This window comes from Natrix helvetica (genome assembly GCF_964273705.1).
Source record: "Natrix helvetica genome assembly, chromosome: 2".
Taxonomy (NCBI): Eukaryota; Metazoa; Chordata; class Lepidosauria; order Squamata; family Natricidae; genus Natrix; species Natrix helvetica.
In genome coordinates, this window is record NC_138552.1 from 156,858,744 (window position 1) to 156,884,343 (window position 25,600).

The 25,600-nt window shown below is 41.2% G+C and overlaps 1 protein-coding gene across 3 annotated transcripts; it reads left to right on the forward strand.

Moving 5' to 3' along the window:
• The first annotated feature begins 3,712 nt into the window (after positions 1-3,712).
• Positions 3,713-24,798, forward strand: FAM110C (family with sequence similarity 110 member C). Of its 3 annotated transcripts, none has more exons than XM_081940659.1 (3): positions 3,713-4,057; positions 4,331-5,475; positions 20,668-24,798. In XM_081940659.1, the coding sequence occupies exons 1-2, from the start codon at positions 3,987-3,989 to the stop codon at positions 5,445-5,447; spliced, it is 1,188 nt and encodes a 395-aa protein (XP_081796785.1). In that variant the 5' UTR covers positions 3,713-3,986; the 3' UTR covers positions 5,448-5,475; positions 20,668-24,798. The 3 variants fall into 3 exon arrangements, with proteins under 3 accessions (XP_081796785.1, XP_081796786.1, XP_081796787.1); XM_081940660.1 differs by lacking the exon at positions 3,713-4,057 and adding an exon at positions 4,070-4,087; XM_081940661.1 differs by lacking the exon at positions 3,713-4,057 and having other exon boundaries at positions 4,094-5,475.
• The last annotated feature ends 802 nt before the right edge of the window (positions 24,799-25,600 follow it).

The window sequence follows — 25,600 nt, forward strand, 5'->3', positions numbered from 1 at the left end:
CTTACGACCGTTGCCACATCCCCTAGGTCAGGTAATAAAAATGTAGATGCTTGGAACTGATTTATATTTATGATGGTTGTGGTGTGGCAGGGTCACGTGATTCTTTTTGCAACCTTCTGAGAAGCAAAGTCAATGGGTAAGCCTGATTCACTTAGCAACCGTGTTACTCACTTAACAATTGCAGTGACTGAATAACAGAATAATCAAGTTGGAAGAGACCTTGGAGATCTTCTTAGTCCAACTGTGGCAAGAAAGGTCAACAAATGGGGCCAAATTCACTTAACAATATTGTTTAGCTACAGAAATGTGGGGCTCGATTATGGTCGTAAGTCAAGGACTAGCTGTATAAGGTTGAAATGGAATTTGCTCCTGCTGACTGTATATTTGGGCATATGTATCTTTCTGTGGATTCGAACTGCCGAACTGCCGACCTTTCTGATCGACAAGCTCAGCATCTTAGCCACTGAGCCGCCATGTTTACACACCGTGTACTGGAGTGAGCTCCCATCACTTGTCCCAACTTCTGTCAACCTAGCAGTTCGAAAGCCTGTAAAAATGCAATTATAAAAATATGATCCACCTTTGGTGGGAAGGTAACAGCCTTCTGTGCACCTTTGCCATTTAGCCATGACAGCCACATGACCACAGAGACAGCGTTGGCTCTTTGGCTTTGAAATGGAGATGAGCACCGCCCCCTAGAATCAGGAATGACTAGCACATATGTGCAAGGGGAACCTTTACTTTTACCTTATCTTTCTGAAGAAGAAAAGATTAATGCAAAGTAAAAGCAAGTAATGGATGTATTCTAAGTCCTACCCTTTCTGTAAATATTTTTTTACAATGAACTACAAAAAAGGCTAATATAGTAAGCATGTCAATTCTTAAGTGTTCCTGGTATTGTTAGGGCCTACTATGCAATGGGTGGAAACTAATCAAGGAGAGAAGCAACTTAGAACTAAGGAGAAATTTCCTGACAGTGTGAACAATTAATCAGTGGAACAGCTTGCCTCCAGAAGTTGTGAAAGCCCCAACACTGGAAGTCTTTAAGAAGATGTTGTCTGAAGTGGTGTAGGGTTTCCTGCCTAGGCAGGGGGTTGGACTAAAAGACCTCCAAGGTCCTTCCAACTCTGCTATTGTATTATTGTACTATCAGATTTGTCTGCCAGTTTCCTCATTTTCCACTTTTTCAAGGACAGGATTCCCCCAAGCACCAAGATCCCACAGGCTTACATCAAGAAGTGTTCAGAGTTAGCTTCCACGTAGCCCCAATAAGGCTTACAGAGTGACTGGAAGTTGTGTTCCTCTCTGTCCCCATTCCCGTTCTTCATTGGAAAGCAGTGACTCTTCAGTCCTTTAAAAGAACTAAACTTCTTAAAAATTAACCAGTAAGATGAACTATGCGAGATAACAGAGCACTGTTTGTTTTCTTTGGGGATTATTGGGTTTCCTTTTGAAAGTTCACTCTACAATATTATGCTATTCACTATACAAAGTTCCCTTAACGGGGAGAAAGATTGAGATGGCCTTGATTGGGAAAGGGAAGATCCGTTACCAAGGTAACAAAAACAGGTAAACATTGCTTAAGCCGAAAGGAGGAGATAATTTTACAAAAACATCTCAGGACAGACAGTCCTAATTCACACAAATATTTAAAAATGGGAGGAGGGAAAGACATTCAGACTTGCTCAGTTCTGTTACTATAGCCAATCTTAATTTTTAAAAAAAGGTCTATGGAGAGTCTGTTTTTGGTCTGTTCCACCTCACAGGGCTGATGTTTGAACAATATCTATACAAGTCTGTGAGATAAATGTCAAGGGACAAATTATACTATGACAACCAGACTGTGCTGCCCCCTAACAACCCAATGAATGAGTTGGGAGAATGTCATGCCCAGACAAAAGTGGGGTTACACTTTAAGCTCCATCTCTTACATCAGATCTCCTTCTTCTGACATTTCAGTGCCCATTACCTTCCGTAAGGAAATTCAGCAGGCCAGCAACTGTTACAATCATGATTTCTGATTGACTAGAAATCACAATAATCCCTTGCAGAATAACAGAGTTGTGGGGGAGCCTGGAGGTCTGTTAAATCTTCTAGTCCAACCCTCAGGGAGAAAACCCTATGCATACTGTTTCAGACAAAAACTTCATCACTGGAAGTTCTTAAAAACCACAACTTCTGGAGGCAAGCTGTTTCGCTGATTAATTTTTCTAACTGTCAGGAAATTTCTCCTTAGTTGTAGGTTCCTTCTCTCCTTGATTAGTTTCCATCCATTGCTTCTTGTCCTGTCTTCTGGTGCTTTGGAGAATAGGTTGATCCCCTCTTCTTTATGGTGGTGTGAAAATATAGTTTTCAACCGCCTTAGAATTCCACCTACTCACTCGTACCATCTTACATGTAATATGGAACGTAAGTGTTTGAATTGCTCCAGTCAGTGGGAGAGGCAAATGAGCAACAGGAAGAGAGGATGAGTTGTTAGAGAAAAGGGATGAGTATCAGAACTCTGGAGCCAATTTGCCAGGCTGTGACTTGAGTGCCTAAGCAGGATTTAAAATGGAAAGCAAACAGTTTACCGTATCATATATTTTGCTGAATTAGATGCAATTCCCTGAGGACTATAACTGAGGACTGATACCAGAACGGCTGTTCAGAGCCACTGTGCAGGACCTGTGAAGGGCCACCCCAGAACGGCTGTGCAGGCATAAGAAGAAGGCTGGGGCTGCTGCTGGTTGGCCATTGAAGCTAGCCTAGAGAAAAGAAGGACTAGGGGTGACATGATAGCAGGATTCCAGTATTTGAGAGGTTGACACAAAGAAGAAGGGGTCAACTTATTTACCAAAGCACCAAAAGGCAGGACAAGAAACAATGGATGGAAACTAATCAAGGAGAGAAGCAACATGGAATTAAGGAGAAACTTCCTAACAGTGAGGAAAATTAACCAGTGGAACTGCTTGCCTCCAGAAGTAGTTGGTGCTCCATCACTGGAGGTTTTTAAGGAGAGACAGGACAGCCATTTGTCTGAAATGGTATATAGGCTCTCCTGCTTGAGCAGAGGGTTTCACTAGAAGACCTCTAAGATCCCTTCCAGCTCTATTCTGATGGATTGGCATCTTTGCTGACTAGGACATTTTATTAAACGGCATAAGATTTTGAGAGCTGCAGCTCCTGTCAAAAGACAAAAACGTTTATCTTTTAATAAAAAAACACGAGTCAGAAAAAATGTTACCAGACCTTTTTTATTTTTTATTTTTAACCACCCTAGATTACCACAACTCTCTTCCTACCATGTCAGGAAGAGAGAGTATTTAGTTCTTCTTAATAAAAATAATAATTCTCTGACATATTGTAATAGATCATAGAAGTGGTAAAATAGGGGGATCTATAGTAGATGCCCTTTCTCTGCCTGCAATACATATAATCTTCCGCATTTGAATAGCACTTCCATATGGGTTCAAAGTGCATTCTCTTTACCAAAAACCTGCCAATCAAGTTGTGGTTATTGTTCCCCAAGTGACAGAGTGTGGAGCAATGAGGCTGAGCCTATTAGCTGCCTCGTGAGATTATTGGCATATTCAAACTGGGAACTTCCGGCTTCGTAGCTCAGTTTATTCATCCACATCCACGTTAATTCTCAAATCCAAGTTCAATGAACTTCCCTCATCTCACCAATAGGGCTTTCAAGGTGATCTGGGAAATGATCGCCTTATCCTTATCTACAGCAGGATCTTGGGGAGGTTTTGGGGAGGTTATTTTGTCCTTTGCACCTCACCCTCTGCCATAGAAAGCTCCTCCAGCACTTTCATTCCCTTTGGGCTTTGAATATTGCTCGTAGGAGGAGACAGAAGGAAGCTTACATGTTGTTTCTTTTTCTTTAACCCCCCCCCCCCCCCGTCTCTTCATTAAGGTTTGTCCTTGCTTGAGGCAATGGAGTGTTGATGGTTTGAAACGCTCCTTCTAACATCAGTGAGTCATCTCCCTCCCAACTGATGTCAGAGAGGCCTTTGAGCTTCACAAGGATTGGCTGTGCCTGGCTCATAGGGGCTGTCTCATTGGAAAGGTGAATGTGCAAAGGAGCAGCTGTGGAGGGGTGTGTATTCATGCATGTGTGCAGTTAAGAGTGTCTGCAGCAGGCACAGACAGTTGGGCTTGGCCAGAGCAGAGGTGTTTTGCTTTGTTCGGAAAGCACTGAGGAGGAGAAGACAGCAACAGGGCTGTTAGCTATTTGTGAGAGGTTCCTTGGACTGTTTATCCCGGAAGAATCTGAGAAAAAGGGAGAAGGAGGAGGAGGAGGGGAAAAGAGGCATTGAATTTTTCTTTCTTTTGCCTAGAGTGCAAATCAGCTTGGGACACCTGAGCCTGCTATGCCAACCGAACTCTCCCACATGGTGAGAATGCATGACATCTCTGACTTCCCCTCCTCGCTGACAGCACGGCTTCTCCACAAGGGTCCAGAGTACCTTCGCAAGCAGATGGAGGCAGCCAACCCTAGCAGGAAGAGCGCCGTGGAAAGGTTGGCAGCAGATAAGGCCAAGTACGTGAAAAGCCAGCAAGTCATCAGCAGGAAGCAGGTGCCGGCCATCACCCTCAGCTCAACTTCTGAGACCAGCAGCGAGACTTGCTCAGAGGAAAGCAAGAAGGTCGAGCTCCCAAGAGAGGAGAAGGGCACAGCAGCCCAAGTTCCCACGGCCACAGAGCTGAGCCCAGCAACCCGGCAAGGCGGCCCTCCCATTGTGAGGCGCAACAGTGGTAAACGGCAGATCCGACCAGATTCCTTGGTGATCTATCGTCAGAAATGTGAATTTGTCAGAGGTCAAAGCCAGGAGAATCCTCGTGGGAGTTTGGTCCGGAGGCTGTTCCAGGGTTCCTTCAAGGAAAAGCAGCTGGCTTCTGAGGTGTCCAAAGTTGTCCTCAAGGAGGAAACCATTCCTGAAGTGGAAGGGACTATTTTGGACAAAGACACAAGACGTAGCTATGAACTAGAAGGACAGAATTCACCCACAAAGGCAAACCCAGTGCCCTTTCTGGTCAGCAGATGCAAAACTGCCCTAAATGTGCCCTCAGCACCTTATGATGTAAAGGAGATGAGGCAGAAAGGTCTTCAGAGATCTCAATCAGATATCAGTTCGCGATATTCAAAATCCTTTTCTGAATTTGACACATTCTTTAAGAACTGTGGCCTTGAACCTGAAGTAATAAAAGATTTAGGCCAAGAGAATTTTTCGGTGGCTTCAGACAACTTCTCATTCCATCGCCACAGCATCAATGGGGCAGCTTCTGAAAGTGACTTCACAAGGCCCAGCGATGAAGAGGGACTCCTGGAGGAAGAGCTCACGGAACAGGCGCCTAGTGGCACCTCTGTAGTTGAACGCAATGCTCGGATAATCAAGTGGCTGTACATGTGCAAGAAAGCCAAAGAGGCTAATGCGATGATGCAAGACTTGGCATAAGGATTGCTGCCTTCGTAGGGACTCCCAGGTCAGTGTAACACAAATGCATGCGCAAAGTGTATCCGTGCGCCTTTGATTTTACCGTGCATAGCTATATATTCATAGCTATGAATATACAGAATAAGGTTCTCTCCTCTTTACCTCTCTAGCACCATGGAGCAAGAGATGGGGAAACCTACAATTTGTCTTTAATATATAATAATATTTAATATGTAAAGAATTATGGGCATAGCATATAGTACCAGTGTTGATACTAATTCTTTCCATTTGGGCTTTCCGTAATTTTATAATGGTGAATGATTCTAGAAAGTTGCAGCTTGTTGTTGTTGTTTTTATGAAAGATTTCACTGTTTGAGCTGCCTTTAGAAAATCATGGACTTTGCTAAGGAGAAATGAGAACCACCAAAGAAATTTAAAGTCAATATTTACACACGTCGTGTCTGCCCTCTGACTGGCAAGCAGCTTATTTTCAGCAGGTTGGGCCATGATAACAAAATGTCTGGCCATTTGCTCAAGCCTTCATTTTATCTAATTAAGATAAGCTGGCACACATTTTGTCCTTTGCCGCTGTCAACTTTGTCATCCCTCTACTTTCCTTTTTCTTATTTATCCCCTTTTAAGTTACGGTTGGGGGGGGCATTTGTGGGCCTCTCTTTTCCCCACTTTATTTCATTTGATATTAACAAGCGCTAAGCCTTCCTCTGATGTCACAACGTAACAGGTTGGGCAGCTATTTCCTGGCATTTCTCCTTTTTTCCATTCTGTTGAGGAGTGAGTGGGACCTCTCTTGCTGCTTCGTTGCTTTTTGCCTCAACTTGACTGAAGTTGGTTCACGTCTGCACCTGTGCAAAAAGGAGGACTTAAATATTCAGGCTGCAAATTTTCTTCAGGGTTGTTGCTTCAGCTGGTGCCCCTATAAATCTAAAAGGACTGGTTCCCAGTCAAACAGGAAATGAAAGTGTGATGTAGTGCAGTCTTGGGCACAGTTTCCTAGGAAGTAGGATACAGTGCATCAATAGGATTTACTTTTCACCAAATATACTTAGCATTTGGACTTTGCAATGGCTTTTTAAAAAGAGCACTTACTGAAAAGTTGTTAAGGAGTTAGAATATCCATTCACAAACTTGAACCTTTGATACACTGTACTGGTTTGGCAATTTCTCTGTCCTTCACTGAACTCTAAGCACTGACCTAGGATTTAACAACTGGTACATCAAGGCAAAAAAAAAATCAAGCGGTTTCAATCAGTCGTAACAGGTCAATGATCACAAATATCAGATGTAATACCTTGTATAATTGAAATAAATTGAAATTAAGAGGTTTACACTCCCTGAAGGAAGTGTGCTATTGTGCATGGGACACTTTGCATGGGTTGTGACTATCCTAATCTTCAACCACTAGGGATGTGCTCATGTTTTTCTAACTGGCGTGTACTGGAAACACACTGGCTGACTGGTTGTCCCAAATGCAGTCATCAAATGTTGATACTTGCCACTTCAGCAGCGGTGTTTAAACATACTGAGATTTAAAAAGTTAGTTTACCAAATAAACTTGCAAAGTAAGAGACATCAGTTCGCATCTTTTGGCCAAGAGGGACCAATCAGTTGATGCCCCCTTCAGCCACACCTAATTTAGCCATAACAATCTGTTCAGATGCTAGGCACATCATAAAATACAATACCAGCAAACATATATTTATGTAAAAATAGTGAAATAAATGTATTGTACATTATAAGCAACCAAGTCCTACCTAAATCTTTGGAAGGGCAACTGTCTTAGTCAGGATCACTCCGAGATAACATGTTACTTGAAGCAAATCTCAGATGGCATTTCCTCTGGAAATTGACCAAGCAATGTTGGCATGAAGCAGAAATGCCTGGTAGAGAAGTAATAACTAAACTGATAATGAATAATTTGCTGCTCTGTTCAAGGAGGTTATCTCATTGCCTAATTATAAGGTGGGCATTGTCTAGAGCCATCTTAGCTTAAGGTTCAGGCACTAAGGAATTTACATTTGATTAAGATATGATAATGTTTGTTCATGAAGAAATGATCCCATAGCATAATGGAAAAGTCTTGGCTGTATCACCTGGAGCGGTTTTGTTTAAAGAGAAAAGAGAGAGATTTGATAACATCTGAATAGAAAACCAAGGTCTTAATTATTCACTAGTACTTCATTCTTGGCAGAAGGAAAACAAGTGACATTTCATTTCCTTGATTTTTTAAAAACATGACAACATACATCTCTTTACTTTTCATCACAGGAAAATAGCAGAGTAGATACCCCCACTTAGTTACTTTTCCATTTTTATCTCAGAAAAGAATAAGCCCATACTAAATCAACATCTATGTATTTGATGATTGTCTCCTATCAGACAGTCTTATGAGCCCAATCTCCTAGACCGGCTATGTTTCAGCCAAAAAAAAAAGACCAAAACTGCTCATTAGTACCATCTACACTAAGTTGTAGGTAATGCAAAGCTCCATATTCGTAAATCCCTAGATATTGATAAAGTTGATAAGAACTATCTGGTTTAATCACTTACTACTGACAAAGAATAAAGTTGGTGAAGAATGTGATCGTGTTTAAATCCAAAATTCTAGCATAGGAACAGGTGGTGTTTTAGCCTGTGTGTAGCTATCTGAAGGTACGGAACAAGTATATCTACCACAAACAGAAATTAAAATCAAAAGTAAAAAATGCACATGTATCTTTCACATACTATATGCACTGGAAAGAGTTTTTTCTAAACTGTAGTGTTTTGTGGGGAATAACCTTGGAAAGAGTTCATGGCACACAGGATGGAAAAACTTTAGATCTGTGTTTTTCAAACTTGGCAACTTTCAGGTATATAGACTTCAACTCTCAGAACTCTTCAGCCAGCATGGAGTTGAAGACCACACATCTTAAAGTTGCCAAGTTTGAAAAACACTGGTCTGGAAGAAATAATACAAATAAAGTCTCACGTGTTCATTTGTAAGGAAACACCACTGAACTCAAAAAGATTGGCTTCCAAGTTATTTTTCCTCATCTTTCCACTCAAACACACAGTTTCCGGAATGGTGCTGTTAAGGAAAAGAATATTTGTTGGTTTGTTAGATTTTTATCCTATTTGTTTAAATAACTCCAAGTAGCAAACAATATTCCTTTCACTTTCTGTTTTCCCCAACAACAACAACCCTGTGAGGTGGGTTGGGTCGAGAGAGAGTAATTGGCCCAACATCACCCAGCTGGCTTCACCCCTAAGGCAGAATTAGAACTCAGAGTTTCCTGGCTTCTAGGCCAGCACTTTAATCACTGCACCAGACTGGCACAATTATATTAAACAATAATATAAACTGAGAATATATCCTGAGCAGGAGATTCTTGTCTGTCCTATGTTTAGAAAATCACACAATCTTTAGTTATTAGTTTTTATACTCTGTTCTTCCCTACCTAGGTTCAGACTTTATGCTAAGCTGTGATTTGTTGAGTAAATCATAGTCATCTGGTATATTTATAAGCAACTACAAATATCCTTAGGTTACAGTGGCCATTGACCTTGCAGTCTTGTTTAAATCCTTTAGTGGAAGGCAGGGGTTCTGGTGCTTGGCGTGTTTGTTCACTAATCCAAAACAACATCAAATGCCATCTAGGGAGCATGATAAAGAAATGTGGCAGATTGAGGCATCATTCCCACAATTGTTCTAATGAGGGAATGTTTAATTTGTCCCCATCTTCCTTTGCATAGAAATAGTTCAAAAATGGCCTTCTCCAATGTGAAATCTTCCCCATCCATTGACACAGCAACTCTTTGAACTGTTTTGGCTGGCATAAACACATTGTCAAGGGTGCCAGGTTGAAAACAATTGAATAAAAACTTGCTCAGTTTTGCCAAAAACATTGCGTTTTCTACGTAGAGAGCCAGTTTGGTCTAGTGCAGTGATTCTCAACCATGGCAACTTAAAGATGTCTGGACTTCGCTGGGTGGGGAATTCTGGGAGTTGAAGTCCAGACATCTTCAAGTTGCCAAGGTTGAGAAACACTGGTCTAGTGTTAAGGCAACAGGCTAGAAAATGTGAGTTCAAGTCTGCATGAGCCAGCTGAGTGGCTTGGGCCAAATCTCTCTCTCATTCTCTCTCTCCCCCTCACAGGCTTGTTGTGGTGGGGAAAATAGAAGGATGGAGATGTTTTGGATATAGTCACCGACTTGGGTTGTTTGTAAAAATAATAAAGGCGGGATACAAATAAATATAAATAAATACATATAGCTTTATTCAAAGTTTTTCCTAAAATATTTGAAACGGCAAAGCCTTCTTCACTAACCAGTGCTTGACTTCTCAAAGTCATACCTGATTGAGGGTAGCAGCTTGGAAAGGATGTGGAAAAGAAAATATGGTGACGATTGAAGGGAATGGTGAAGAATTTTATTTTTTAATTTGCTAGTCAAATCAAGTTTTATCCCACTACAATTGGTATAAGCTATAGTTACAGATTTGAGGCTGGAAATAATCACTTTTGCGAATAGACACGTTATTCTGAAGCTCCTGCAGGATGTAGAATATTGCAACCATTTAAAAGATTCTGAAGGCAGACCCCAGTGAAAAGATTTATGCATTGCAAAAATCCATTATTGACTTAATTGTGGTTTGTTAATTGAGCCAACAAGGGCTGAGTTCCCATAATATGCTAAGATGTCCACCATATTATACAATCCACAACGGTTAAATCACACTTCACACTATGCTAAAACCAAACAAACCATATTTTGACTTAGTATAATGTGTGAATTCACTCTGTTAATAAATCTGAGAGCCAGCACTACAAATAGAACAGCTCAAAATAACAATGTTGTTTGTAGCTAATTTCACTTTGTCCTTCAAAATATTAGAAGATATATTTCTGATTTTCATTAATTCAGAGCAGCTCTTATTAAGGTAAATGCAAACATGCATACCATTTTTGCAGTGGAGAATTCCAATGGCAAATCCTTTATAAAATGCCCAATTTGTAATTCATCATTATAATATTTATGCAATTTGTTAGTCAGAGGATGAGCTGTAAGGAGGCTACTGAATCGTATATTTACACTCCTGTAATCCAGGCCCAGTTCTGTAACGCTAGGAACTTCCTGCTATGAAATAATGCATCCTTGATTTCCTGCAAATATTGGCTTTTTTCCAAAGAGCAAACACAATCGCCTCTCCCTGTTAACCGTTTTTTCAGTTGCTTTATTTTTAAAGAAACATAAGCAACAGACCAGATTATCACTGTGGTTAGAGAATGAGTGCAGATTGAAACAACATGCTGGAGCAGTAGACTACTTTTAACTTAATTAGCAAGATGGCCTCATTGTAGACAATTGGGATGAAGATGCTTGAATTATTCCAGTAGGATTTCTTCATATGCTTAAGGTCTCGACATTCTCATTCCCTGTGAGATTTTGCAAACTTTATTTCTCTCCATGTATAATACTGTATAATTTGTATTTGTATTTATTAGTTTGTCAAACATGTACAAGGTAGTAGGTATAAATATGAACATGGACATGAACGAAAGAAATGAATTCAAATAAATGGCAACAGTTAGGACAGGGATGGTAGGCACGCTGGTGCGCTTATGCACGCCCCCTGTACGGACCTCTTAGGAATGGGGTGAGATCCACAGTAGACAGGTTTAAGGTTGAAGTTGTGAGGATTAGAGGATGTAACAACAGAGTCACGTAGAGCACTCCTGGCGTTGACCACTCTGTTGCTGAAGTCTTATTTTCTGTAATCAAGTTTGGAACAATTTACTTTGAGTTTGCATCGATTGTTTGCCCGTGTATTATTGATATTGAAGCTGAAGAAGTCGTTGACAGGTAAGACGTTGTAACAGACAATTTTGTGTACTGTGCTTAGATCATTTTTCAGGTGGCACAGCTCCAGATTGTCCAAGACCAAAATTTTGAGCCTGGTGCCATAGAGAATTCTATTGTGAGTAGAGGAGTAGAGTACTCTTCTCATTAAGTATCTCTGGACCCACTGAATCGTATTAATGTCCGATATACAGTGTGGATTCCAGGCAGGTGAGCTGTATTCAAAAATAATAATTGATTTAAACTTGTAGCAATAATTCTTTAAACTAACAGAAAAAATATTTTAGTGGTATTAAATGCTATGATGAATCAAGTTTGCAATTTTTATGTAGGACAAAGATGGAGATGTGATTCCTTCTAAATATGGTTCAAACCCCATCTTCCCTCTCTCCCAGGAAATCATTAACTGTTACAGGGATGGGGGTAGAAACCAATGGATTTTGGAGAATCAGAAAGCATGTCTATAGAGTCTATAGGCTCCCCTTGAGATGCACCCGAAGGCTGGAGCTGGTTCAGAATGCGGCCGCACGGACAATTGTGGGAGCCACTAGATACTCCCACATAACACCTTTGCTGCGCGGGCTGCACTGGCTACCTGTGGCTTTTCGGGTGCGTTTCAAGGTGTTGGTCATCATCTTCAAAGCGCTCCATGGCACAGGACCTAGTTATCTGCGGGATCGTATCCTACCCCATACATCCCTTCGGCCGATTCACTCTCACAGAGAGGGACTCCTCCGGGTGCCGTCCACTAGGCAATGCCAGCGGGTGACGCCCAGGAGTAGGGCCTTCTCTGTGATGGGCCCGACCCTTTGGAATGACCTCCCCCCAGATATCAGGACTACCACCGACCTCCGTTCCTTCCGTAAGAAACTAAAGACCCACCTGTTCAATTTAGCCGGCCTGGCCTAATTCCTAATTCCCAATTTTTGTTCCTCAAGCCTGCATTTTTTAAATTTTCTAGGGGTATGCTTTTAGTTGTTTTTAATTTAATTTTTAATTTTTAATTTTTGTACAGTTGTATGAGGTTTAATTCGTTTTTAAGGGTATAGGATATTCGTCTTTTGTATTCGTTTTAATGAGACACCTATACACCGCCCCGAGTCCCTTCGGGGAGAGGGGGCGGTCTATAAATACTGAAAAATAAATAAATAAATAAATATTGAGCCAAAATGCAGTTACACCTATCATGCCAACAGACAAAGCATGGCTCGTACGGGTAGCTTGTATACCTACTTGTCCCTAACCCTGGCCCCCAAAACTTCTGCTGGCATCTTTATTTATTTATTTTTTGCCTTGGTCCCTCGTGAAGCTTCATCTCATTCCAGCCCATGAATGAGCTTGGGGAGGAGAAACTCAACAAGTCATTTTGTTCAACCTCTGTTGCTCACCCATAACAGGACATTCATGTCAGCAGTACAAGATATGACTCTACAGGAAGTGGAATACAACTATATTTTGCTGAGAAGTCTGCCTGCTTTTTCCCATCCCTCCCTTTTACTTATACCCTAGGGAAATTATAGGGAAGCCAGACTGAGTGTTTTTCTAGCACTTTCCTTTCTTCCCAATGTAGCTTTGGTACTTGTTGCTGTCATGTTGTCTTCTGGATGCAGAATTACAGAGTTACAGACTTGGAAGAAATCTTGGAGGTCTTCTAGTCCAACTGCCTGCTCAGGCAGGAGACCCTATACCAGTGATGGCTAACTTTTTTGTCTTCATGTGCCGAACGTGCACATGTGCGTTCCCATACTCATAATGCAATGCACATGTGACACCCCACCCCGCGTGCCATGCCCTCCGTCGCATGCACATGCGATCCCCCGCACCCCATTTTGGGCCTAGCAGACCTTCCTGAAGCCTCCTGGGACCAAAAATGGGTGTGAGTGGGGGCACATCCCTCTGTGCTTCCCCCCATGCATACGCATGCGTGTCCCACATGTGCGGCAGAGACCCAAAAGTCAGCTGGCCAACAGTAGGTGCGTACACATGTGTGGTGGAACTGAGTTGGGCGATGGCTCGTGTGCCCACAGAAAGGGCTCCGCGTGCCACCTGTGGGACACATGCCATAGATTCACCATCACGGCCCTATACCATTCCAGACAAGTGACTGTCCAGTTTCTCCTTAAAAAGCTCCAGTATTGGAGTACCCACAACTCTCGAGAAAAGTCATCCCATTGATTAATTGTTCAGGAAATTTCTCCTTAGAATGCCTCCTCCAAGGTCATCCCCCCCCCCCATGGCTCCCTACAATTCATCTGAGCTTCAAAACACATAGAAGAAGATAAACAAGAAATAGAAGATTTCACATCAGCATACCCATTTTCTCAAGAATGGGAGGATGGCACTTCATGTCAACAATGAGGACAGGCCCAGAAGGTGATTATAATGAGTCACTTACTCAGTCCCCATCTTTCAATTACACGTAACATGACATCAATGTTATACAGTTAGTTCCCAACTGAAAGCAATACATTTAGTGACCGTTCAAAAGTTACAACATTACTGAAAAAGTGACTTATGACTGTCTTTCCATGCTTAAGACATAAGTCCAAGTGGTTTATGCAATCAAAATTCAGATGTTTGGCAACTGACTCACATTTCTGATTATTGCAGTGCCCCAAGGTCATGTGATCACTTTTTGCAGACTTCTGACCAGCAAAGTCAATGGGGAAGCCAGATTCACATCACAACTGTGTTACCAACTTAACAACTGCAGTGATTCACTTAATAAGTGTGGCAAGAACAGTCGTAAAATGGGGAAAAGCCCACTTAACAAATGTCTTGCTTAGCAACAGAAATGTTGGCCTCAATTGGGGATGTAAGTGGAGGATTATCTGTACTTTTATCTACCAACTGATTTTTAAGCTGTGCTACAATTACTGTTTATCAACTGGTGAGTTACATCTGGAAAGCCAATGGTTTCTATTGATTTGTCAAGCAATGAAGAATAGCAATAGCACTTAGACTTATATACTGCTTCACAGTGCTTTACAGCCTTCTCTGAGAGGTTTACAGAGTCAGCCTATTGCCCCCAACGATCTGGGTCCTCATTTTACCCACCTCGGGAGGATGGAAGGCTGAATCAATCTTGTGCTGGTCAGCAGAAAACATGACCGTTATCCTGTTTCCCTTGGGTTTCCTTGTATGACTTTTTGATATGTAGATACATCAAATGTATCACTGCCACTATTCTCCATGGAGTAAAAAAACCAGAAAGGAATGGGAAATAAGGTTTAAGACATGAGATAGGTAAAAGAAAACACCACAAATCTTTGTGTTAGCAGATTAGTTGGAGGGAGGTATTGCCCATTATTCCCAATAGTCCATTAAATTGGAGACTACACCATCCACAGATGATATTCTGTAACAACACAAACATAACAGGAATTTCATCCACTGAACCCAAACTCTACTAAATTGAGTTTCTGCTGTATAGCTAAACCACTACATAGCATTCACTTATATCATTTTGCCTTCCTATTATTGCAGATCATTATTCTTTTCACATATTCATATGTTGTTTTTGATCTTTAAACTCACCTATTTTTCCCCCAGGATCTCATCCATGCCATCTAAGTATGTTTTTAGGGGCCTCTTCTTCCTCTTAGCCCATTCATTCTTCATATGTTTGTTTTATAAGTTATTCTCATTTACTATCTTTGTCTAATCAAATGATTTCTAGGTACAAGTTTTCATTCTGATCACTAACTTTTACTTAATGTGCATTCTTCCACACCTAATCATTCTTGCATCTGTCTTTTCTTATTTAAGCGCACATATTTCATATGTACCCTATAGCAGGGGTCACCAACCTTTCGAACCTTAGGAATCACTAAATTCATAATTTTAAATCCTGTGGACCACTAATATGATCTGCCTAATGACCGGGTGGACATGGCTAGGGGGCATGTGACTGGGTTGGCATGGCCAACTCTATGTTACTCATCTACTCACCCCTCCCCTGCCAGCCACTCCTCGCTTCCCCGCCCATGCTCCTTAGGGCCCCAACAGGAAGCAGTGATTGAGCTAAGCAGCCACCATGAGAAAGAATTGGCAAAACAGCTGGCTCAGTTTAAATTGGATCTGACCGAGAAGGAGGCTCAGCAGAAGCACCACAATGAGGACTACGAGCATAGGCTTTCGAAGCAGAGGGAAGCCCTGTTGGGAGTCTCACTGTTATTTCCTGTTCCCTTTCTATCGGGATTTTGTCAAACATCGTTCCAGAAACATTTTAAAAAATAATCAATTCCCCTGTAGTTTTAACATTCACTCGTAGTAGATAATAATGGCATTCTTCCAATCATTAGCCATTCATGGGTTCATTCTTCATACACATGTCAAACAACCTTTCTATAAGGAAATCACTTTCATATTTTAAAATCTTATAGCGTTACCATGAACGCCTGCAGCCCTACCACTTTTTGAACTTTCTTACAACATTTTTTCACTTTTTTTCATTATTTTTTCAATTTAGATACTAACATTCAAAAAATTTGATCACGTGAGTTTGGGGATGCCTGCAAGAGACAAAAGTGTGAAAAATGGTCATAAGTCACTTCCTTCGGTGTTGTTTTAACTTCAAACGGTTACTAAACAAATGATTGTACGTCGAGGTTGATCTCTATGGTAAAAACAATCCAGTTCTTGCATTCGGTGACTAGTTGAAGAGCATTTTGTCTTTCTTCCTTCCAGGCCCATCCAATGCCAAGATAGTAGACAATGGTTGAATGTATGCTCAGCGAGGAACAAGGAACCTAGCAGGAAGTCAGATAAGGATCAGTGCTGCAATCATTTTGTGTGAATGCTCCCAAACTTAGAATAATTCATGGAGCTATAAACATAGCACTGTTTGAAGTTTGTAATCAATATAATGTATTCAGCTGGTATAGATTGTTTCTACAGCAGGGCTGTCAAACTGCCGGTCCGTGGACTGGATGCATCACGCACTGGCCACCCCCATGCCCAGTTTAGCGAAGGGGGAAATAGTCTCGATACATCATGCGACGATGCCGTGACATGAGTTTGACACCCCAGCTCTATATTGAATACTGGTGAGTTAAGCCAAGAGAAGTTCGCTTGTATCTGCTGGAAATGGAATCTATAAATTCTGAAATTCAGGCATATCTCACCCAGCAGATGCTAAGCTCCTATTTGCAAGGGAGCTATTAACTAGTAGTTCAAGCAGCTTTCTTGCCAATACCTGTTAAATTCTGTCTGGCAGCAATTACCCACAAAGAATTAGTGGGTGCTGGCCCCACCTATTCCAGACTCACTTCATTCTGCCTTTTCAGTACTCAGGTTCATTGGGTTCTTGTATTGTGGCCTAAACATTTTCTTTTGAAAACTGAAGGGAGAAAGGAGACAATCACCCTGAGAACAAAAGACAAGCTCTTCTTACATTCTGCTGGCTTTTTGTCCTGAAAAACAGTTTTTAACTCAATGATGTGGAAGGAGGTGGCTTGTATAGTTACCTAGTATTGCATGAAGATCAGCAATGTTGGGTGTTCCACCTTTGAAAAAGGAAAGTGGGAAACCTCGCAGTGTTTGTATCCAGGCAGAGCAGGGGTGGGTTGCTGCTGGCATTCTTCGTGCATGCGCCAAACACACAGTTGACTATAAATTGTTCTGCACACACACAGAACATTTAAAATTAACTAAAAAAGATGCAGGCAATGGTATCAGCAACCGGGGAACCAGTTCGGGGCATGGGCAGCCTGGGACGCTGCCGGTTCAGCCAACCAAGACCAAAATACCACTACCGGTTTACCCGACCGGTACGAACTGGTAACAACCCACCTCTGAGGCAGAGACAGGTAGACCTTGACTTACGACCACAACTGAGCCCAAAATTTCTGTTGCTCTAGCACAGAGGTCTTCAAACTTGGCAACTTTAAGACTTGTGAACTTCAACTGCCAGAATTCTCCAGCCAGCTCTAGGAGTTGAAGTCCTCAAGTCTTAAAGTCGCTACGTTTGGGGACCCCTGCTCTAGCAAGACAGTTGTTAAGTGTGTTTTGCCTCTTCTTATGACCTTTCTTGCCTCAGTTGTTAAGTTAACCATTGCAGTTTGTTAAATTAGTAACATGGTTGTCAAGTGGATCTAGCTTCCCCATTGACTTTGCTTGTCAGATGGTTGCAAAAGGTGATCACATGATCCTGGGACATTGCAATGGTCATAAATATGAATCAGCTGCCAAGTGTCTGAATTTTGATCACATGACCGTGGGGATGCTGCAACAGTCATAAGTGTACAAAATGATCATAAATCCCTTTTTTCAATGTTGTTAGAACTTTGAATGGTCATAAATGAACTGCTATTAGTCGAGGGTAACCTGTATTCTCCTGTATGCTATGACTTCTGAGAGAATAGCTTCTTCTTGAAAGTTGTCCTCTTAATAGATCAGACATTGCTTAATCGTGAACTTTTTATATTTACTGCTTACTTTTTTTTAAATGGGGCTCTCTTGTGAGCATGAATAAATCAAGCAGTTGCTGATAAAACTGTGTTGTTCAAGGGATATTCATTAAAGAGGTTGATATAAATTGAGCATTACAGTTTCGTTTTGGTTTTAAAGAAAGAAATTACCTTTTATTTTTAAAAAAGCCTGCCCCTAAAGATAAATTAAAGTCTTTCTCTAATATTTTCTGTCCTGTTGGTTTTCATAGCATTATCTGATATCTGTCTTTGTATATTTATTTACTTGTTAGATCTGTTTCCTTGGAGAGCTCATGGCAGCCCAAAGAGCATTTTTTTCCTCTCCATCTTTCTCAGGACCACAACTTTGTGAAGGAGGTGCACTCAGTAGCTGCCTTCCATGGGTGTGGCTTGATGGGCGTGGCAGGGGAAGGATATTGCAAAATCACCATTCCCTCCCCACTCTGGGGTCAATCAGAGGTGGTATTTGCTGGTTCTCCAAGCCTCTCAAAATTTCCGCTACTGGTTCTCCAGGACCTGTCAGAACCTGCTGAATTTCACCCCTGAGTCCATTTCCTTAACACTGCATCTTATGCTGATGAAGCGAGTGACTGGGGAATATTGGGCACCTCTGAGGAAGTTATTTTTCCAGCAACTCAAAATGTGAAGGCAATTTGGTTGCTGTGATAGAAATGTAATGAACTTGGTATATCTGATTCTCATAGTATGATGAGTGGAACTTGAGCTTTTCTATCACGATTTGTACAATGCCAAATACAATGTTTTTATGGGGTTTATTTGTTCATCTTCTTATTAGTTCATTATATTTTTATAGACTTTTTGTAAAAGTGTATCCATTGCATATGTATGACATTAGAGTTGCAGTTGGGTGTCCTTTCTGGGATCAGGTCATTGACTTAAAGTGAATTGATCTGATTTGTCAGGGTTCCAAGAAACACCCCCAACAAAATAAAAATCCAAGGCCTGAAGTTCCTCAAAGTTCCACTTTATTAGAGATGTCATGTTGGCACATCTGGGGAAACCCGAATCTGAAAGCTTCCAGGTTTCCCTCACCCAGTTGAAAATTCACTACCCTTACCCCACAAGTTCATCACATGGTCCAATCCAGAGGTGGGTTACTACCGGTTCAGACCAGTTTGGCCGAGTAGATAGTAACTCGGCCGGCCACACCCCTGAACCGGTTCTATTGTTGGCGCCGCCATCTTGGTTTTTGGTTCTGTGCATGCGCAGTACAATCTTCATTGCAAAAATGTAATTTTCCTCGCTTTTCTAATGTGCGCATGCGCAGACCTTTTTAGGTATAAATGTGCATGCACACAGAACCAGCAGTAATGCCAGCAGCAACACACCCCTGGTCCAATACAATACTCAAACGCAACTGGAGGCAATCTCCAACCCTCCCATCCAGGTGCAGGCAAGTGTCCTTGGTTCCCAGAAGAAAGAATGTTGTTATGGCTAAATTCTACCGCTCCAAGCAACCCCCCCTCCCAAATTCCCAAGCTAAGATACCGTATGTGGCAGTAGGAAGCTGAAAAAAGAAAACATGGCTTCCACACTGACATGATTATTATTAGGGCCAGTGGAGGGTTGCAGGCAGTACGCTCTGGTACAGGTACCCTTCTGGCACAGTGCTCTGGAGGGTCCACCCGCCCGCCCACGCTCCTTACCTGTCTTTAAACTCTTCGGTGCTTCCACGCACCTGCACAGCATATACAGCCCCTGCGCAATGCTCCGCTGAGCAGCTGGAGAATTGCAGAGGCATCGCTTGCTAAGTCCTTGACTTGTGACCGGTCCTAAAGTCCTCGACTTATGACTGGCCACAGGTCCTCTACTTACGACTGACAGCCGGCAACAGCTCAGCCACACCTGATTGGCTAAGGCGCAGCTGGCTGAGCACAGGCTGTCTAAGCATTCCTATTGGTCGCCCTGCTTGACAGCTCTAGTATAAATAGCTGTCAAGCAGGGCGAGGTGCTGAATCTCTCTACATAGTCGTTGCTGCTGTTCTACTGAATAAAATAGCTGTTCTTCTTACCTCAGCTACCTCTTCAGTTAACAGCGAATCTAACATCGCTAGACAGTAAGATGCATGTGCGCACTGCACACATGTGTGTGCAAGCTGCACATGTTCATGTGGAGGACGCTGGGCCCTGTTGCAACCGTACCGGTTGCAACAGGATCTGGAACGCACCACTGATTAGGGCATAGAGTGCAAGCAGTATAGCAAATGTATATTGTTCAAAAAAAGAACTGTGTGAACATTTAGTACAACCTGCAATTGTTTAGTTATAGTACAAACTTCAATTATTACCATTTTGCGGTAAGTATAAATAGGTGGGGAAAAAGAGTAAGGACAGAAGGATTTAATGTGATTTTTTGTTGTTGTTGCTTTGATTTCAAAAGTATAATCATGAACCCCTTTCACTGAGGAGCAGTGGAGATAATAGAGTGGCTTGTTTATGGCAGGTGCTATGTTCAAAGAAGTTTAACACTGTCTAACTCTTCTGTTCAGATTTGATGATGAATGGATGAAGTGAGCCAACCTCCCAACGTGATGCTCACCAAGCCATGGCTTAGATTGTTAGAAAAACTTGGGTAAAGAAACTACTTGGCTATAATGTGTAGTAGCAGAAGAATATTAGTTTGTATTGGATCTGAAGGCTCATGAGACATGGACATTGCATGGACTGTAGGAAATGGGAAAAGTTTCCAATCTAAAGTAACATTGTGCATACTTATTTCAAACTTGTTAGCAGTCAAGTTAACAAGACCCTTACAATTTGTGATAAATTATAATTTAACAAGATTCCTTGATTTGTGATGAATGCAACAAATGTGGAAATGAATATAAAAATGTTTCTTGGCTTCCATCTGACTAAAGCACCTTAAATACAATGCAGAGTGGAGCATGCAAGCATTTCAGTGAAACATGTTTCTCTTTTTTTCACAATAGATGCATTCAATGAAGAGTGAACACAACAGAGAATGGATTTACAACAGCCCTTTCCCGCTTACTTCTTCACCCAGGAGCAGGAGAATCTTTGTTGCTTCTTAAAGGTGCATTGAAACCTGAAGCTCAGACTCAAGAAATGGAAGTTGATGCTCCTTGTTGTGGTTATGAACAGAAAGCATGATTCATGCATGGACCTCTTTTGATGTACAGAAACCTACAGTTAATTGTCTCTGAGAGATAATTTCATTGTTTCCAACAATGAAAAGCATAACTTATGTATAAGAAAACTTTTGTGTCTCTGTGTGTTTCTGTGTGTGTGTGTGTGTGTGTGTACGCGCGCATGCGTGGGTGTGGATGGGTGCACTGTATGAAAGGTGAGAAAGATACATGTCCATTTTATGGCTTGTATTTATAAGATACTACAGTGATCAATATGGATGGATATTAACTTGTGGGACAAGTTAAATGTCTGGAAACAATTCTCTCCAAGAGTCTGGTCTAAATTGCTCAGTTAATGTTTACAGTGGAATATATAGGGCCTTCTCTAAATATAGAAAGTTGCCTTTTAATTAGGCAGATTATCTATCCATCTACCTACCTACCTACCTACCTACCTACCTACCTACCTACCTATCCTCTCAGTAGTAATTGAGATGACACATCATGGGAAGCCATAATAGTGGTTTTGTCTACGTTGAATATGTTATGCAAATTCAGACCTTTGAGTTTATGGAGCTTAGTGCAATGTTTGAACTGGAAAGGACTTATTTGTTTTTTTTAAAAAAACTATAATATAAGCATGAGGCATGAACCCTGCCACTGCTGTCTTCAGCAACTTACAAACACTCTAGGATTTCAGAGAAGAAACTTTAGGGCACTGTCATGGGCCTGCAGCCCAATTGTTCAACCCAGAACCCTTCCTCCCATTACTTCAGAGTCCTAAAAAAAAAAAAACACCCCAAAAGTGTTAGATTGGGTAATGGACAGGCACACACAGGCTTAACGGTAACAACAGCTCTTTATTAAGTACAACATGTGAGAACAATCCAGCGAAGGTTGAGTCTGACAGCAGCCCTTTTATATGGAGCTGTCAGATCCTTCGACCAATAGGATTAAATCTCTGTTTCCGCCGGAACAGAGGACCTTGGTGGAAACCACTGTAGTTAGAGCAAGTATCTAACAAAAAGGTTCAGGATTGTCTCAGGTTAGAAATAATGTCACCCCAGAGCTGCGACTGGTAATTCAATCCCAGCTCTCATGTCTGCAAAGTAAAACTTTCCTCTTGTGTACTGTACTCAGTTTTAATGTGCCATGGTACTAAACAGTCACCCCACCTCCCCCAAATAATGGAATGGTGTTCATTATTATAAAACAGCACTGCCTTTTTTTTAATGGTACAAGTAGGCTGCACGGGCAGATGCCTGGTTTAAACAAGCCTGCGGGCATAGAGCTGTCTGGGGTAGTTACAGTGTCTGTGAGAAGATGGTTTCTGATTGTGGTTTTCCAAGTCTGTTCCTTTGCCACCCGGGAATCACTGGCTGTCATTTCTGTAACAGCAAGCAAGCAAGCGCAAACATGTCTTAACTCTGCTCTTTCAGAAAGACAGAGAACATGGCTTCGTTTCCCCAAGTTGGCATTCATATATAGCAAAATTGGTCCCATCTGTCTGTCTGTCTATCTGTCTAGGTAGATAAATAGATAGCAAAGTTGATGCTGAATATCCAAACTTCCCACAGTCAAAATCATTTTTTTTCTGCCTTGGAAAATGTAGGGCAGCTCTTATCATGAAAATAGAGGCTTGTCTGAACATTCCTCATTCCTCAAAAGGTAGCAGCCCTTTTGTCTAAGGCTGGCATGCACAGACTGGAAGTCAGGAACCCTTTCGTGCTAATACAGAACCATCATTCTCCTGTGTGGGAAAAGGTCATTCTGGATTTTCTCATTCTCCTGCAATATTCCCGAGGCTGTTTTGGGTTAGAATAGACTAGAGCTGGTAGGGACCTTGGAGGTCTTCGAGTCCAGCCCCCAAGTTAGCAATGGGCAAATACAAAAAGGGATCTCTTTTTAAAAGATGATTCTCATTGCAGCTCTATACAATATAATATCTATTTCTTTCTTTCTTTCTTTCTTTCTTTCTTTCTTTCTTTCTTTCTTTCTTCTTTCTTTCTTTCTTTCTTTCTTTCTTTCTTTCTTTCTTTCTTTCTTTCTTTTTCCTGAAGCCTTTTAGTTGTGATAGTTTTGCAGGGTTGGAAACAGTCTGTCCCTGGATTCCAGCTACTGTGGGGGCCATGGGTTGCACTAATTTCTTTGGCTGTGTTTTACTGCAATGTGTGAATGCTGACAATATGCTTTATAACCCTTACAGCACAGACACACATGATCCACAAATCTGAGGGCTGCATTGTACCCTGTTTCCCTGAAAATAAGACTTCCCCAGATAATAAGCCCAATTTTGAGCGCATGCGCTAAAATAAGCCCTCCCCCCAAAATAAACCCTCCCTGAAAATATTACAAGACAGCAGCAGCCATGAGGTGACCACACTCGCCGCCTCCTGCACCTTAAAAATAAAAACACCTTCCTGAAAATAAGACCAAGTGCTTATTTCAGGGGTCAAAAGAAAATAAGATCCTGTCTTATTTTCGGAGAAACATGGTACTTTGTGAAACCTGATGAGCAGGGGTGGGCAAGCTATGGCCCCTTTATGACCCGGGGACTTCAACTCCCAGAATTCCTGAGCCAGCCATGTGGCTCAGGAATGCTGGGAGTTGAGGTCTGCAGGTCATAAAAGGGCCGTAGTTTTCCCCTCCTGCTGTTGAACATTAGGGCTTGGTGAGGGTGGAGTTTTTTTTAAATTGAAATTAGATAAGGATTTTTTTTTTCTCCTTCTGGTTAACCATGTCAGATTCTTGCTGGAGAAGCCCTCTGCAGTTTTCTTGACAAGATTGGAAATGGTTTGTCTTTGGCTCCTCCTTAAGGCTGGGGGATGATTGTGTACTCATTTTCTTCTTAAATGCCCCCCCCCCAAAAAAAACTTTAAGAGACTCTTCCTCTCTATAAGGGGCATCTCTAGGGGCCATAAAACCCATGTTTTCATACTTGGTTTATTGCTTAATGTTGTGAATAAATACAGTCACTGTGACTGATTCAAAAAACCATGGTTAAACAAACCAAGAATTAGTACATGAGAACATTTAGCCATCATATTGCCTGTGGGTTTCCAGAAGTGATTGATTATTGCAGGAAATTGGATGCAAGATAGGTATTTGTTCTGATCCTATGAATATGAACATTAATTATTATAAAGTTAATATATTTAAAATTACTCCAAATTCCATTTTTGCTGCAGCCCCTTGCTTTTTCTTCTGCTTCTATTTTTCTTTCATCTGCCCCCCTCCCCTGTTGCCACAATGGGTGGGTTTGTTCTTGATGTGTGTCCTTTATATACATACACTTCAGTCCCCACCACTGAAAGATTGCTGATCCAGATGGGTAAGAGAGTTCTGTTTATATAGATCTGCAGGCAGGGATCACGAATGAAATATTTTTTTTAATTTTAATTTATTCTGGGCTTGGGAAGCTAAACCAGCACTTGAAGTGCTAATTAATAGAATATATTGGTGGGAAAAAATGCTTGGTAAACAGTAAGTGGCTATTTTGCTTTTAGTAAATGCAGCCCATTTGTGCTCTGGATGTTTTGATATTAACGAAGCATTAAAACAGTGCGTTTTATGCTCTGTTATAGATGTATCATGAGCATTTGTCCATTGCTCTCAGATCTGCTGTTATCTGCAAAATATGTCATGTAATTATATTTTAAGCTTAGTGCTGAAAAGTCTTTGTGAAACCTATTTTTTTCCACTGTAATGAGGTTTGTTACAAAAATTTTTTGCTGCTAACATGGAAGAAATTTATTACTGCTATGTGTATATGTCCTTATAGTAATATGTCAAAGTTGCTCCAAAAGAAAATCCACTGTACTTTTGCATTCTTTCCAGAGTATAAGTTATTTATTTAATTATTGTTAAAAGTAAAGGACCAAAAAATTCCTCCTTTAAATTTCACAATTAACACGACAGTCCCCAAAAATGATGAATTAATTTGTGTAGAAACGTTCTGCCTCCTTAAGTAAACTAGGATTAGTCCAAAAAGACCCACCCCAATCACAGCACTTTTATGAATTAAAATGTATCACATTAAATTAATGTACCTGTTAACTTTATAAAAGAAATATGTTTCATTGGAAAGAAACAAAAATTGAAATCAGATTTAAAACCATATTTTAAAGGAAAAGATGAGCTTGCTTACTTTCACATAATTCCTAAAAGCTGGCATTCATTTTGAGACAACAAAACTTTTTGCTTGTTCCATATTTAATGTCTTTCATCACTCATTTGTTCCACTATGTCAGCAACTGCAAGACCTGAAAGACTATATTTGGGTCAAATCCTAGAGAAAATCTCTCTTTGTGGTTGTTAAGAGTAGATGCCAATCTGATGGCATTTGATCAATCATAGAAAATCCTCACTAAATAAGGATTCTACGTGGACTTCAGCTTCCAGAATTCTCCAGCCAAGTATGCTGGCTGGGGAATTCTGGGAGCTGAAATCCACAAATTTTAAGTTACCAAGGCTGAGAAACACTCTACGGCAGGGGGCTCCAGCCTTGGCAACGTTGAGCCTAGAGGACTTGGAGGAGTTGAAGTCCTCCAGGCTTAAAGTTGCCAAGGTTGGAGACCCCTGCTCTATGGCAAGACTATTCTTTGCCTTTGTGTTTATTTTTATTTTTTTGTGCTAATGAGCACTGATCAAAATTCAAGGAGAGACATCAGGATTTTTTACCCAAGAAAACATCAGAAGATACATCTATCAATAGTTCCTCCACAGTAGTATGGGGTATATCAGCTGTAATCAAGCATTGAATAGTTCCCTAACT